A 15,320-nucleotide genomic window follows, 5' to 3' on the forward strand; every position below is an offset into this window, starting at 1 on the left:
CCAAGTCCAGGGTGATTGCCAAGAATATTCCTTGAAGTAAATATGCTGACGGCACTTTCGGTGTTGAGCCTCCAAATATCAGAGAATTGCAAAAGGAAAAGCGAGAGTCAAGGCTTTTCACGAGGTCATCCGGCGTTATTGTATTTCGGCCTCCATCCATGCTGGCACCCCAGAGTGCACAGAAAGAAAATAGTTGCCTAAATGTGTGAAGTGGCGATGCACATTCCAGCGCTGATTGCTGTCTCTCTTCAGATGCCTTCCCGAATCCAGAGACAGACACCCAAGGTTGGTTGGTGTCGTGAGAGTCCCCTATTGACACAGAGGGAAGTGTGTATCGAATGCCTGAAGTTACTTGGGACTGACCAAGGCAAAGTGATGCCAGAGAGTCCAAGATGAAACTTGCAGATAGAACCCGGATTTCTCTGTGATTGAAGGAATGCTCAGCTCCCTGCTTTACTGGGTACATGTGTGATGCCGTGGCCTGGTGATATAGAGCAAGGCGCGAGGCACGGCCGATGAGCGTCCAAGCTGGCATGATCTTTTTCTGGCCTAGCATCACCAGTGACTGTAGGAGCAGAGCACTGACATGTGCTAGATCAACTGCTTCGTCATCGAAAGGTACGAGTCGTCGAGCGATGGCCAAAATCTTGTCGGGGGTAAATCCATTGTCGTGGGAGGAACGAGGGGTTGCGGCATCTTGAAACGCAGACACCGCAAAAACAGCCCAAAGTTGAGCATGAAGCGCGGACGTGAAGCCTGCTTCGATGACGAGTCCATTGGGAGGATATGTCAGGGCCGTGCTGGTGATAATGGCAGGCTCGACAATTGGGAGCCAGCTGTGGGTGTAGGAAACATAGATGTCGACAAGTCGCTTCCAATGAGGAGGCAGTGTCAGCTTGGTAGACGGCCGTGATCCGCGCTCGTCGTTAAAGTTGTAGGATGGCGTGGCGAGATGTGTTGGTGGATTGACGCCTTGAATCGTGATACTGGGCGAGGAGTTGCTGTCAAATAGAGGGCCTGGTGGTGTGTTTTCCTCTGACTCTGAATCGTCTGCAGAGGTTTCGTTCTGTGGTGTTTTTTCATCCGATAAGAGCCTGCCAATATCTTTGTGAACTCGACTTTTGTTCCATCGCCGATATAGTCGATGGTTGGCCTTATCCTTGGTCGCGAGGATGCGAGTACCTTCTGCGCCGTCATCCTGTGTGAGAAGCTGATGTAAAGCGCCTTCACATCCGGGAACCTGTTCAAAGAGCCATGCGAGGGACAGCTCAATTGTCCGGAGGTAGCCAGTTTGCACACCTCTCTTCCGCGACGCAGGGGTATACGAACATGGCCTGTTTTGTGCAGTGCATGTTCCACAGTGAGGACGGGCGCCGTCGCACTTTTCTCTCGCAGTTCGACAGGAATCACATGCAAGAGAGACTCGCTGGCGTTTGACAGGAGCTGTTGTTGCGGGAGCGCTGGTGGTATCCGCATCGTTCTCGCGTTTCTTTGGCGGCATTTCTTATCTTTGTCGACAGAGAACAAGCTACCTGTGCCGCGAGGGCAGCAGGAGCATGACGGAGTGAATGGAGATACAGCTGGGCCGAAGCGGTGCTGTCGCGCAGATCCAATCAATGACGATCAGCTCAGAAACGTAATCTCTGTGCCATTGTCATCAATGTCCATGACAATAATGCAACACAGAGCAATGGCTATGATGAGATGAGACGCGATCGATGCGGGGAGACCTAGGGTCCTTGAACTTTGAGTTGATGGAATTGAACTTTGGAGTCTCCGAGACCGAGCGTCGAATCATCACCCATGTTATTGGACCGGTCGCCGGAGTGGGTCGGATAAACGCTTTCCCGACCAATTGCCGTACTTGCCCCAGATTCTCTGGTGGGGGATCTGCCGAGCTCCTTGCCCACTTGCCTCTCTAAACGAATTCTACGACACACTATCATCTCTTCTCCAGACGGTTCTACAAGTCTAGGGGCACTTTATACAGAGACACATCTGCTATGGCGTCGCTCTAACAATACGCGGTCAATAATCCCGTCCAAAGACGCGAAATGGCTGGTGTCAAGAGGTCTCTCGGGTCGATGCTCGGCCACGAGGATACCTTGCTGCGACCAAACGGTAATGGCCGTACAAGAAACATCCATTACGATCATGGAATGACCCCCGATGCCCTCGACCCGATGACACCAAGGTCGCAATCCTTTAAGCTGAGCGACACTCTTCAATCGCAACCTCATTCTCAGACTCATTCTCAACCCAACTCCCGACCAGACTCTCGCGCCAATTCCCAGTCAGCCGGCCCATCAAATACAGACCAAAACGATGGACTCACACGGACACCCTCCCCGACCTTTCCGTCCCTGACTGGACAGGTCCCAGACTTTAATCAAGATGCATCAATGATGCTCGTTGGCATGAGAGGTGCCGGAAAGTCAACCCTCGCGGTTATGGCATCGTCGGCCATGGAGAGAAAGGTTATTGACCTTGAGCCAACCTTCCAAAGGGCCATGGGCCTTTCCAGTGCGCAATACAAGGCGGAACACGGATCTGCCGAGTGTTATAAACAGCAGGCCAAAGTCCTGCAGGGCGCTTTGCAGCGACATTCGACCGGCTGCATTCTTGTCTGCTCTTGGATGGAGAGTCGCGTGCAAAGCCTGTTGAGAGAATTTGCATCTACCCACCCCGTCGTTCACATTGTTCGCGATGCGGAAGCGATCCAGAACCACCTCAAGTTTCGCGACAATGCCAAGATGCGAAATCTCCTCGACGTCAGCAATGCCATCTTCAGGTCTTGCACCAACTTTGAGTTCTTTAATGTCTCCGAAAAAGCAACCAAGTCGTCGCTTGCTCGAGCATCAATGGAAAGGTCTCCGGCTCCGTATTTAACATTGAAACATGTCGAGCGACACTTTCTCAAGTTTTTGTCAATAATTTACCCAGCAGGGACAATACCGTTTACGGACTCTGCGTTTCCACTATCGAGGATCCCTGCAGAGGAACGCAACTTTACATACGCCACATCGATCCCTCTGACAGACGTTCTCAAAGACAGTGTTGAAGTCGAGGAGCATGTGAGGGGTGCAGATGTTGTCCAAATTGTCGTGCACGATCTGGCCGACCATGCTGAGCAAGGCACCTTGACATCAGAAGCCAGTGCAAAGCTGCTTGCCGACATCACCAAAGGCATCGGGGTTGTCAGAAGAAGCACAATTCTGCCGATAATCCTCCACCTCTTTCTTCCACACACAGCAACCGATGAAGTCTTGCGTGTATATCTCGAACTCGTCCACCACACCGTTCGACTGGCGCCAGAAATGATGACGGTCGATCTCCGACTTGAGGATGTGCACATCTCGCGCATACTATCAATCCGGAAACGAACAAAAATAATCGGCAATTGCTTCATTATATCAGATCCACCAGCCTGGGATTCTCCAATGTGGATGTCTTGGTACAAAAAGGCCAGCAATTTAGGTTGTCATATTGCCAGATTAATACGACCAGCCACGTCAATCGAAGACAACTTTTCCATTAACCACCTCAAGACGTCAGTTGCCGCTCTGCAAGGTCCAAAGATTCCTCTAATCGCCTACAACTCTGGATATCTCGGTCGCCACTCCCAAACTCTCAATCGCATTCTGACGGTGGTTCGGCCAGACTCGCTTGAACGAGTGAACCCTAAACCACCAATCACGCCTACCATCACCGCAGTAGGCGCGACGAAAGCCTTGTTTTCTTCATTCGTGTACGACCAAATGAAGCTTTATGTTTTCGGTGCCAATGTCAGTTACAGTCTGTCGCCTGCGATGCATAAATCCGCACTTAAGGCATGCGGGCTACCACATACCTACGAGCCAGTGTCTTGCTCGTCGCTTCGAGGGATTAAACATTTAATTGAAGACCCAGAGTTTGGCGGCGGCTCCGTCGGGCTCCCTTTCAAGGTCGAGATTATCACCTTGACTCATTCATTGAGTAACCATGCCAGGGCCATTGGCGCCGTAAACACACTCATTCCTATCCGCTTTTTGAACGAAGACGGCACAATCCCGACGGGCGCCGCCTTTTTCGAGAGCGTGAACCGTGCAGGCCCTATAAAAGCCCTGTACGGCGAAAACACCGATTGGATTGGTATTCGCGCCACCATTCGACGTGGTCTCTCTCCCGCCAACGCTGTTGTATCCAGTACCTGCGGCCTTGTCGTCGGAGCCGGCGGTATGGCCAGAGCCACAGTCTACGCCATGCTCCAGCTTGGTATCAAGAACATTGTTATATGTAACCGCACACGCAAAAACGCCGAGAAAATGGTGTTGCATTTCACACAATTATTACAGAGGAAAGACTTGGGTGTGCTGAGTGCCGAAAGTGAACACTCACGATTCCACGTCATTGAGTCAATGGAGGATCCTTGGCCAACAGATTACCGCTTGCCTACAGTTATTGTTTCATGCATTCCAACACATCGCATTGGTAACGTCCCTGCTCCTGAACTTGCATTGCCTAATGAATGGCTTGGAAGTCGTACTGGCGGTGTTGCTATTGAACTTGGGTACAAGACCTTGGACACACCGTTCCTCACTCAGTTCCGAAAAGAAGCTCATCGAGGTTGGGTCAGCATGGACGGTCTTGACATGTTGCCCGAGCAAGGCTTTGCCCAGTTTGAGTTATTTACTGGTCGAAGAGCACCACGACGGATAATGAGACGGACAGTGTTTGAGGCGTACCCAGATGAAGAGGGCAAGTCGAATTTTGAAGAGCTTCAACCAAGGTTACGGTCACTTGATGAGCAAGAAACATGATGAAATATAGCAACATTTAATGACATCTGGACATTCAACTTTATTTTTTGCACTATTGCTGGCATTCATTTGTCTTGGGACAAAAACGTGACAGCCATTCTAGTTCACTACAAGGTTACGTGATATATCTCTTCGATATTCTGCATTGGAATTTCTATCTCACCTATACAACGGAATTTTCGACTCCGTTGTTTCGTAAGCTGACCCGGTCAAGGCACATAAATGGCACCGCTCACCCATTTATAGATAGTTACTTCACAACAGAAATATTTCCATCATCAACATGACTTGCACAAATCTCAGACAGTCGATCGAACGTACCGCCAGACAATTCTTTGCCGCATATGTTGAAAGTGGTGAAAAGAATGACCCAAGCATCATCAACCGCGACGTCGACGAGAACTGCAAGCGTTACTATCGCCCTTTATCATTGTGCGATTTCTTTGGAGTTCCCGGCGACTGGTCCCATGACAACAAGGCTTATGAGGGCGGAATCACCAACAACTTTTCCAGGGGATCCTTGAAGACGTGTGAGGTGTCAAACTTGACCATCGATGTCGACATTCGCCGAGCAGCAGCCACAACCAAATCTGATATGGTCTTCAAAGATGGCGAGACTCTTGTTATGGAGCATGCTTGGACTTTGGACTTTAATGAGGACGGAACGAAAATTGTCCGGGTTGTCGAGTTTTGCGACCAGTTGGCTACGCGAAAGATGGTGACAAAGGTCTATCCCGACAAGTTTGGCAAGGCTGAGTAGGGTTCATGACATTGGGCTTGTGATCCGCCTATCGGAGGTTAGAACAATCTTTGTAACATGCATCTACAACCAACTATATGAATCGTTCCTTCAAGGTTGCTACGTCTATCAAGGCCTCAATTGGATAGCAGATGAACTGTGTCTTGACTGGTCCATTTTTCATACTTTCGGTCGTCGGCCAAAAGCTAAGCCATCCCAATGGACTCATAATTTCCAACTGAGCGGTTGATTCGTCCACACAGATCAATCTCATCTTGTAAGTAGAATATAGACTGTCGACCATATTAAGAAAGTAGCATCCTCAAAAGCTAGATGAAGGAAGGTTTGTATAAGAGTAAATGCTAAATGTTAAAGTCCTTGAAGGCTTCCTACTTATATTCAACAGGCATGACTGGGTTTTTTCATTCTTACCACTTCCCCTTACAACTTTTTCATCTCTTTCAACTATGACCCAAAGCTGAACCCTTCTCAACATCTACCGCAAACATGCATCTTGTTGTCCGCCAAAATGACGAATCCTTTCAGAAATCTTTTAAACGAAATTATCAATATGATTTTCAACCACTTGTACCCTTCTGATGTCTGGATGGTCCAAAATTCAATCAAGTCCACCAAACACATGCTCGACTCCCATCTGCTAGCACGCCGCCATGCTGTCGACGACCTGATGGGATGGGCATGCAGGCAAGGCAGCATTCAAGCTGTCAATAAGGCTGTATCACTTGGCGCAGATCCGAGTCTGGTCCAGGTGCCCGAAACGTCGGTACTTCGTTATCCAACATCAACTATCGCCTTGGCTTCAAACCATCTAGATCTCGTCAAGCATCTTTTCCATCTTGGTGCAAACCTTCCGCCACACGTGCACGAAGACATACATGCAGAAGTATTTTTCGGACAGAAACCACAACTCCTGAAAATATGTCTGGAGCACTGTACGAAAGACCAGTTTACCAACCTGCAAGCCAACCTCGATCTGGCTCTTGAGCGGCAGGTTAGATGCACAATCGTTACAACATCAGACAAAAGAGCGGCTGCCATGGATAAAGTCAAATACTGGCTGGAATTGGGAGCTAATCCGACTGCGTTGTGTCGAGGTGGAACGACGAGTCTTGATATCGCTATCTTGAGCTTCACAAACCTCCGTCATACGTATTGTCCATCATCAATCGTTGATCCCTTGGTAAATTTGCTCTTGTCTGCAAAGCCTGATCTCAACGCCAATGCCCTTTATGAGACCCAGAAGTTTATGGAAGTGGGGGACGTATCTAAAGCCAGTTTTGTCCCATTAGGAGTGCTATATTCCAAACGTTTTGCACCAAGTCAACCAAGATAATGGAACTCTTGCTTGAAGCTGGAGCAAAGCTTGACCTCCCACTGTATGCGGAACTCAATCCCGTGGTTTATTATGCAAGTATCTGCCGGGTATACGACGCCGAGTTATTCGACTTCTTATTCAGTCATGGGGCAAGTGTTCGGCCAAAGTGGCTCCATGATGATCGCGGAGAATACCACGATGTAACACCCATACATAAACTCTGGGAACACTGGGGTGGCCGGCGTTGTCTTCTGGATGATTACAAGTTTGCGGTAATAAAGCTTTTCATCGGACGGCATGCCGTCCAGAATATCGCCGCTCAATTTGTCCGACACTTGTTTCGACCGCGTTCCAGCATTGACGACAAAACAGAATTCAAGCCCTTGATGATGAAACGATCGCGGGTCATCTTGGAACTAATCTTGCGAAATTGCAATTTCAAGACCACCATGGTTGAAGAGATGGAGGATCTTTTCCACGAAATAATACAGTTGGAAAAGACAAATTCGCCCTGGGAGAGTATCGTCGACCCTATCCTGAAGGATATGTTAATACCATACATCAAGCTACCCATGGACGACGATGTTCCAATTGTCTGATGGGAACAGACCTCTCGTATTTGCGACTTGTCAAGTCTATTACCACTTTTGCAATGTCCAATTGAAGACCGTGGCTACCGCTTCGGTTGGTTGCACAGCATGCACAGCTGATACGTCGACGGTTGTCAGATCAGGCTATATCTTACTCAAGGACATGTCATGTCGGCGGACCTGGCAACTGTTCTTCAGCATTTTCTACAAGATGAAAAACAATCTGCCTCGTGTCCTACTCGTTCTTTTGCTTTGCAGTATTGGCGCGTTTATCAGAACAATACTCGCTCTTCGGCTTCTATCAAACATCATCAAACGCTTTCCTGGCGATTCGCACAGCAGCGTTACGAGGCACACGGCAAGAGAATGCAACGCAGACGATCCTCGGAATTGGGAGTACTCAGCCTGCAGCCTCCTCGTCGGATGCATTCTGGGCAAACTCGACGATCTTTTCAAAAGCGATCTAGCTATTGGCACGACCATACTTGGTTTGGTGCCAAGTGTATTAATTATTGGTGCCGTGCAGCCTGATGAGATTGTGTTTCTGGCCCTCGTCTCACCACAGCGGGCTTTGGCGTTGTCCGTTTTTGGTGTTGCTATAACGTCAAACCCGTTCAAGCAGGTGACTCCTCTCAAAACGCCTTTGACACAAGACTCGGAACATAAATGGCGTATCTCGTTCGCGCGGTTCACAGAGAGTCCATCATGGAAGCACGCATCCTGCAAAGCACTGGCTGACCTGTCCATTCTCGGTATGGCCTCCGTCGCTTTATGGCAGAACTGGAATGTCAACTCGGCTGTTATGGTGCAGTGGTTGTGCGAGTCTCCTCTTATGATTTTCACATGGCCTCTGGCAAATGTGTGCTGGGTTGTATTTCCTGTGCTGTTGCTTCACTCCATGGCCGAAGAGATAAAGATCAAGCATCTTTCGCTGGACATTACATATGACTGGTGGCAAGCGCTTCTTTTGCCCTATACACTGGACTTTGAGAAACGATACAAGTGGGAAATGAAATGGATCCTCATACTTGGTACACCACAGGTCAAGATTCCGTACCCATGGTACAAGGCGTCGTGTGCTGGATCAACGCCGGGGGAAGCTCCCACCATTCAAATTATTGTCAAGATGTCGAACACCCCACTCACCATGAAGTGGTAGATGTACTTCTTTATCATCGAGTTTTGTGCAGTCGGCATATACTTTTACGCTACCTTTGTTCTTCTCAGCGCTATTTTCATAGGAGCGGTTGGAAGTGTCAGGTTTGGAGCTATCATGGCAGCACTCTATGCGGCAATTCAATTCGTTCAGAAGGTGTTTTGAGTGATATCCGGGGTTATGTATTTCAGGCTTTGCAATTCTTTCCTTTATCCAGTGGTACCGATCTATCATGATGCTACTATGGCTTCGAACCATGATCCAAACAACGCCATGATGGCACAAAGTCTGCGTCGTCTAGTGGGAGTGGAGTATACAAATAAGTAATCTAAAAAGCCTGGTCTAAATGTTATAAACTGATCTCATTTTGTCCCTTGTGCTTCTAGCAACCAATTTCCAAGACTCTGAGGCTCGTGACCTTGACATATCCGGGTTAGGCAAAGTCAATAACCGACGACCCGAAATCCAGCACACGACGACAATGGATGCGTCATAACAAAGCTTTCATGACCTGGATCATCCCTCAACATGCGGGGTTTGGGGTATATAAACCTCCCGATGTCCCGGTTGAACCTTCAAACCTCATCTCACTACAACAGCCAATAACCCATACTTTTATACCAATTCAATATCATCAACATGGCTTGCGATTGCGGATCGGCTTCTTGCAACTGCGGAGGAGCTAGCTCATGCAACTGTGGAGAGAGTTGTACCTGCAAGGGCTGCGGAGTTAGTACATTGGTCTTTGACTGGGAATCATAACTAACATTGAGCAGAAATAAACAAATACCATTTTCCGACGAAGGATATCACTCGGCAGAATGAAACAGGCTTATCTAGTCCAGCTACCTCAATATAATTTGATATCGTCAAGACTAAGACCTGAAATGCAATGACGTAATTGTAAATCATGTCGCGTAGACGGCAGTCGCAACACATTCTCCTTCCCATCCGCACCTTCCGGGTAGATGCATATGTCGCATAGAGAGATGCCATCGGCAACAACAACTTCCCTCCTTCATTTGAATCCATTCCATGGAATAGAACATTCAACCACTCACCTAGCCGCCATCACTCCAAATGTTCAACGCGATTATGTCGATCTCATCATTTGCTTGCCAGGGTAGGTGCGGGCGATGCAACAAAGGACTCGAGCGCGCTACATTTTCCCCATTTGAGCGCGAAATGTCGCACCATGATTCGCTATAGTTATGCATATCGGTTCTCGTGTTTCATTTATAGACTATTGCTACCAGGATGTGTCGAGTCCTACTCTCGTTCGACTTTTGGCGCCAATTAAACGCAAAGACAAGGATGTTCAGACGCAATCACCCTGCAATTTCATCGGCCAGCACAACATCAGCATCTTGCCTTACCAATGATCGGCAATGTCCTTGTACCAGCGGGTGTTACTTGCAAGGCATTCTCGCCTGTTTAAAGAGCTTCCTTCTCGCAACGTCTAGTCACCTCAGATCACGCCAAAATGGATTCCCATCGTAGCTCGCGTCGCAATAGCGGCCAGCAGTCAGAAAGCACGGGCACAAAACAACCTGAAGTCACCACATTTTTGACAAAAGAATCCCAAACTACTACACAGTCTAAAGTCAGCCCTGTGCGCTCTTGGTCATGGGAAATCATATCACTTCTATTTGCCCTCGCGCTCCTCGTCGCCATCATCGCAGTTCCTGCACATTACAATGACAAAGTTCTGAAACGATGGCCGTACGACATCAGCCTCAACACCATAATTGCTATTCTAAGCACCTTTATGCGAGCGTCTATGATGCTTGTTGTCGCTGAACTGGTTGGCCAGATGGGATGGCACTCGCTGCGAAAACCTCGTCCTGTTTCCGATCTCCACCACTTTGACAACGCCAGTCGAGGCATTCTTGGAGCTATAAAATTGTTCTGGAATGTCCCTCCGCGTCTTGCCAGCATAATTGCTGCCGTTATTATTATTCTTTCACCCGCCATTGCACCATTCTCTCAGCAAGCTGTCAGGACTGTCCCGTGCCCACGGGAAGTCTCAGGCTCGGCATCCCTGCCGGTCTCACACTACGTCCCAGCTCAAGGGTCGTCATACCGACTGAGTGCCGGCCAATCTGAGATTTCGAACGACATGAAAGCTACCATGATCAATGGTCTTGTCAATCCAACCGGAAAAGACACGGCTATCGAAGCTACATGTGCCAGTGGAAACTGTACATTTACAGAAAACTCCCAAGGCGTGACACACACCTCTATCGCAATGTGCAGTTCGTGTCTTGATACTACTGAGTTCATCAAGTTGAATGTCACCAAGAAACCAGGCTATTTAATCCTCAACTACACTTTGCCAAACACGCAATGGCTTCAACCTATAGGAGGCGGCCAGCTGATAGATGCCGCAACTGGAGATGTTGATTGGGCTCTTGGTGGAGTTGACTCTGCTTTCGCAGAAATGACAAAAAGGTCAATCACGAACTTGACGATTTTGACCTCTTCACAAAGCGCTTGCACCAACATATCCGGGGCTGGTGCGAACTGTCCCGAGGATAGATTTACCAGCGACACACCGGAACTCTACAGGTCGCAGAATGTAGTGGCCATAACCTGTGCTCTCTATCCCTGTTTGAAACATTACCACGCCCAGGTCAAGGAAGCAAAGCTAGAGGAAAAGGTCATCAGTGAAGAGCCGTTAACGCCCATTGAAATTATCTACAGCGAGAATGGACAACCAAAAGTTAAGAATCTCAAGCGCACCACCATTCAGTCACCTTGTTTGGTTGATGGTGAGGAGTACAACTTTGACAATTTCTCTCGCATGGCCGAATCCACAAAAAACACATCAACGGTGGAGATTAGTGGCAAAAACTACACTGCTCCAAACCAGTGCATATATGAAGGCAGGGTTACATATCTCATGGGCCTTGAAAACTTCATGAGAGACACTATCTTTAACGGAGCCTGCGAACCCAGTTACACGACAGGAACACCTCCAAACTGTGGCAACAGATGGTGGCTTGCCCCTCTATACAACTCATCCTACGAAGCCTTGGATACTGCAGTGGATGAATTCGCTACGGTTATTACGAACAATTTCCGCAGGCAAGCGGCGATAAATATGAACATCTCGGGATCGGATAAAGTTACTGGAACAGTAAACGAAACAACCATTTGTACCGTTTTTGACTGGCGTTGGGTCTTACTGCCGGCTGGCTTGATGGTAGTCACAATGGTTCTGTTGATCCATGTTGTTGTTCAAAGCTATACCAACGCAGCATTGCCTATCTGGAAGACATCTGTTCTGCCGTTGTTGTTCTATGGACCCAACGTATTGAACGATCTGACTCGTCAAACTGATTTGGATGAGCTTCAGAGGCAGGCAGGGAAAACCAAGGTTGAATTCAAGGATGATGATGGTATTAGATTGCGGAGGATAGATACCACAGCGACGGAGAGTTGAGTGATGACATTTATGAATAAGGAGTTGAGTCACGAACTATAGTTGATTTGGACGAGACACTTGAGCTGGGTTTGAACAATGATATACATGATTATTACACGGATAATGCTTGCTATGTCTCATGATACACAACTTGATAAACAACACTAGATAAGTAATGATATATTCTGTCTACTAGCCATATCAGCTTGTTAAAAAACCAGAATAACAAGCTGAAGCATGCTGATAGCACAAACAACACCAACAGACGAAGTCATTTTCAAACCTCCATTGGGCTCAGCACTTGTAGCTGTCGCTGCCTCACTGCTGGTTGTCCTAGAACCACTATCAGAAGCCAAAGGCTCTGTTGTTTCAGGCGCACTGGTAGTTTCAGCCGATGCCTGTCCAGTAGTTGAAGTCGAAGTCGAAGTAATCTTTCCATCAGAAGACCAGGCTCGTTAGAAAATTGGCTGAAAGTTCAGGACTGTACAAACTCACGGTTGATCCCGTCTCAACGGCCTGATTATCGGAAGCCGTAACAGTCTCGCAAACCCTGCTCAAAACAGTCGCATATTCTGACAAAACTGTTAGCCATCTTTCCCCTTTTTTTCCATGCCACAGAAAAATACCATTATATGCAGATGGACCGCAAATACTCCAAACACAATCCTCCTCTCTTTCAACCCAGTCCACAGACTCATTGCACCAACACTTCTCGAGGCCTCCTTTACTGCAAGAGTTAAAGTTTCCATAAGTCTTGTAGCAGGATTGGAAACATTCTGCGCGTTTTCCCTCAAGGTCAAAGGCGGCGGCTCCGGATGCGGTCGGTGCGAGGGTTATAGTTGCTAAATAGCCACTTTCGGTGTTGGCTGCGGCACATAGGCTGGTCAAACCCAGCAAGGATAACGCGATAGGTACATGGGATTTCATGACGACAGACTTGTTCTCGTCGGCCTCTATGTAATCAATTAGATTAAGAGATCTAATTTGAAGGAATTGAGGGGTTTATGAAGTTGTCAAGGCGTACTAGCTCAAAGCAGGGGTTGTCTTGGCAGCTGAATATTGGCTTCATTCACACCAGCCATGCCTCAAACAAGGGCCACGTGTGATTGAGAGTACCCGCCGAATGGTTCTTTCTCATCCCAAAGCAGAATCATTCGATTGGGGGCATAACCGAATCCGTTGACAACAAGCCATGCTCAGATGGTCAATCTCATAAATATGTCTAATTCGTCTTTAAATCATTTTTCAAATCTCAAATATGTAAAACCCAAAATCAACACCTTTTCATCTCACAATTATCATTGTCCGCCAAGTTCCTCGGCAACTTGCTTCTTGACCTGCTCCCTCACAGCCTTCCAGTCATTTGAAATGTCAGAAACCCGCTTGGGCAGCTTTTCAAGACCAACAAACTCCTCGGGAAGAACCTTTTCGTTAAAGTTAAAGTCCTTCTCATCCTTAAGAGCAAGCTCGACGGCGCCGGCAAACTTGGCGGGGTGGGCTGTTGAGAGAGAGATGTGAGGAATCTTGGCTTCGGCACGCTCGGCAGATCGGAGAGCAGCGGTAATACCAACGGAGGAGTGAGGGTCGAGGATGTATCCGAGTTTTTGGTAAGTATCCTTGATAGTCTCAAGGGTCTGGGGGTCGCTGACGCGCTCACTCTCAAAGGTCTTGCGAGCGCTGTTGAGAACATCGACGTAGACAGGACCGAAACCACCCTTGTTCTTCAGGTCCTTGAGCCAAGTAGCAACCTCTTGTCCAGCTTGCTTTCGGTTGAACTCGACATCCATACCGACAGTCTCGGCAAACTCATAGGCCAAGAACCAGAGAAGACGCTCAAAGTTGCTGGACACTAAAATGTCCATGGCAGGGCTGAGAGTCTCCTTAACGCCATCCTCGTGAGCCTTGACACCATCGACCTCAAGACCGCCCTCCGCCTCGGGACCCTTGGCCGGCTGCTTCTCGTACTTTCCAGTCTTCCAGAATCGATCAAGGATATCGTTCTCGTTAGTAGCGATAACAAGCTTGTCGACAGGGAGACCCATGCGGGTGGCAAAGTAGCCGGCCAGGATGTCGCCAAAGTTTCCAGTGGGCACAACAAAGCGGACCTTGTCGCCAACCTTGAAGTTGGGGTCTTTTCTGGCAAGGGTGAAGTATGAGTGGAAGTAGTAAACGATCTGAGCGAGGATTCGGGAAAAGTTGATGGAGTTGACGGCGCCAAGCTTGAGGTCGGCGTTGGTCTCGGGGTCGCCAAAGAGAGCCTTGACAATGTCCTGTCATTCGGTTAGCGATGCGCTTATGGGCAGAAAGTATACGAACCTGGCAATCGTCAAAGGTACCGGTGACGGCAAGGTTGTGAACGTTGGCGTCAGTACAGGTAGTCATCTGGAGCTCCTGGATAGGGCTGACACGACCCTTGGGGTGCAGGATGGTAACAGACACATCCTTCTTTCCTCGAAGACCATGGATAGCAGCGGATCCGGTCTAAAATTGTTAGTTTGGTACCAAATCAGACCACGAGTGACTCACATCACCACTTGTCGCACCAACAACAGTCAAATGATGTCGGTCCTTGCCCTCTTTGCCCTCATTCTTTCGTGTAAGAAGGTATTCGAAGAGGTTACCAAGGAACTGCAGAGCGCAATCCTTAAAGGAGTAGCTGGGGCCGTGGAAGAGTTCGAGGAGGTGTAGGTTGTCCTTCAATTGGACGAGGGGGACGACTTCTTCTGCGCGGAATGTCGAGTAACTTCGGTTGATGATGCCTTGTAGGTCTTCGGCGGGAATTTCGCTTCGGGAGATGTAGAGGCTAAAGATCTGGAAAGCCAATTCCTGGTATGAGAGGTCTTTCCAGCTTTGCTGTTTTTGTTAGTCTACGTTGCCGCGCAATGCATTTGCAGTGTGGTCGTGCGCACCCATTCTGTCGCAGCAGGAATCTCGTGAGGAAGGAAAAGACCGCCATCGGCAGCCAATCCCTTTAGGACAACGGTCTCGAAGGAGAGCTTTCAAGGTTAGCGGGTTTTTCGTGAAGTTGAGATCAAGTGTCCCGTACACCATAGTCACCACCTCTTGTGGAGAGGTAGACTTGTGATTGAGTATGTGTCGAATCGCTGGCCATTTTGTCTGCTTGTTGATGCTTGGGAAAATAAAAATCTCGATGCCCCTCGTCGGATGTTGGGGAAGGAACCAACAATGAGTCGCAAATGCAGCCACCCCGCCGGAATATAAATGGCCCGTCCGGTATCGGAGGTGACCGCATTGTCGGACGTGATTTCCTTG

At 48.5% G+C, this 15,320-nt stretch overlaps 8 protein-coding genes across 8 annotated transcripts; 6 read left to right on the forward strand and 2 right to left on the reverse strand.

Moving 5' to 3' along the window:
- Nucleotides 1–436: 436 nt before the first annotated feature.
- On the forward strand, nt 437–913 carry FGSG_12789 (uncharacterized protein; the record flags this gene model as incomplete). Its single annotated transcript, XM_011325982.1, has 2 exons — nt 437–460; nt 596–913. 2 exons carry the CDS (start codon nt 437–439, stop codon nt 911–913), a joined length of 342 nt encoding a protein of 113 aa, XP_011324284.1.
- A 1,022-nt stretch (nt 914–1,935) lies between these two features.
- FGSG_05709 (uncharacterized protein) lies at nt 1,936–4,799 on the forward strand (the record flags this gene model as incomplete). Its single annotated transcript, XM_011325983.1, has 1 exon — nt 1,936–4,799. Exon 1 carries the CDS (start codon nt 2,055–2,057, stop codon nt 4,797–4,799), a length of 2,745 nt encoding a protein of 914 aa, XP_011324285.1. The 5' UTR covers nt 1,936–2,054.
- A 283-nt stretch (nt 4,800–5,082) lies between these two features.
- On the forward strand, nt 5,083–5,559 carry FGSG_05710 (uncharacterized protein; the record flags this gene model as incomplete). The annotated part of the gene is made up of 1 exon (XM_011325984.1): nt 5,083–5,559. One exon carries the CDS (start codon nt 5,083–5,085, stop codon nt 5,557–5,559), a length of 477 nt encoding a protein of 158 aa, XP_011324286.1.
- Nucleotides 5,560–6,067: 508 nt separating this feature from the next.
- FGSG_12790 (uncharacterized protein) lies at nt 6,068–6,892 on the forward strand (the record flags this gene model as incomplete). Its single annotated transcript, XM_011325985.1, has 1 exon — nt 6,068–6,892. The coding sequence occupies one exon, from the start codon at nt 6,068–6,070 to the stop codon at nt 6,890–6,892; it is 825 nt and encodes a 274-aa protein (XP_011324287.1).
- Nucleotides 6,893–7,456: 564 nt separating this feature from the next.
- On the forward strand, nt 7,457–8,623 carry FGSG_12791 (uncharacterized protein; the record flags this gene model as incomplete). Its single annotated transcript, XM_011325986.1, has 1 exon — nt 7,457–8,623. One exon carries the CDS (start codon nt 7,457–7,459, stop codon nt 8,621–8,623), a length of 1,167 nt encoding a protein of 388 aa, XP_011324288.1.
- A 1,480-nt stretch (nt 8,624–10,103) lies between these two features.
- On the forward strand, nt 10,104–12,065 carry FGSG_05712 (uncharacterized protein; the record flags this gene model as incomplete). Its single annotated transcript, XM_011325987.1, has 1 exon — nt 10,104–12,065. One exon carries the CDS (start codon nt 10,104–10,106, stop codon nt 12,063–12,065), a length of 1,962 nt encoding a protein of 653 aa, XP_011324289.1.
- Nucleotides 12,066–12,256: 191 nt separating this feature from the next.
- On the reverse strand, nt 12,257–12,974 carry FGSG_12792 (uncharacterized protein; the record flags this gene model as incomplete). The annotated part of the gene is made up of 2 exons (XM_011325988.1): nt 12,257–12,445; nt 12,543–12,974. The coding sequence occupies 2 exons, from the start codon at nt 12,972–12,974 to the stop codon at nt 12,257–12,259; spliced, it is 621 nt and encodes a 206-aa protein (XP_011324290.1).
- Nucleotides 12,975–13,259: 285 nt separating this feature from the next.
- Nucleotides 13,260–15,159, reverse strand: FGSG_05713 (threonine synthase; the record flags this gene model as incomplete). The annotated part of the gene is made up of 5 exons (XM_011325989.1): nt 13,260–14,317; nt 14,364–14,528; nt 14,574–14,900; nt 14,957–15,043; nt 15,094–15,159. 5 exons carry the CDS (start codon nt 15,157–15,159, stop codon nt 13,346–13,348), a joined length of 1,617 nt encoding a protein of 538 aa, XP_011324291.1. The 3' UTR covers nt 13,260–13,345.
- Between the last annotated feature and the right edge of the window lie 161 nt (nt 15,160–15,320).

Source organism: Fusarium graminearum, chromosome 3 (assembly GCF_000240135.3).
Source record: "Fusarium graminearum PH-1 chromosome 3, whole genome shotgun sequence".
Lineage (NCBI taxonomy): Eukaryota > Fungi > Ascomycota > Sordariomycetes > Hypocreales > Nectriaceae > Fusarium > Fusarium graminearum.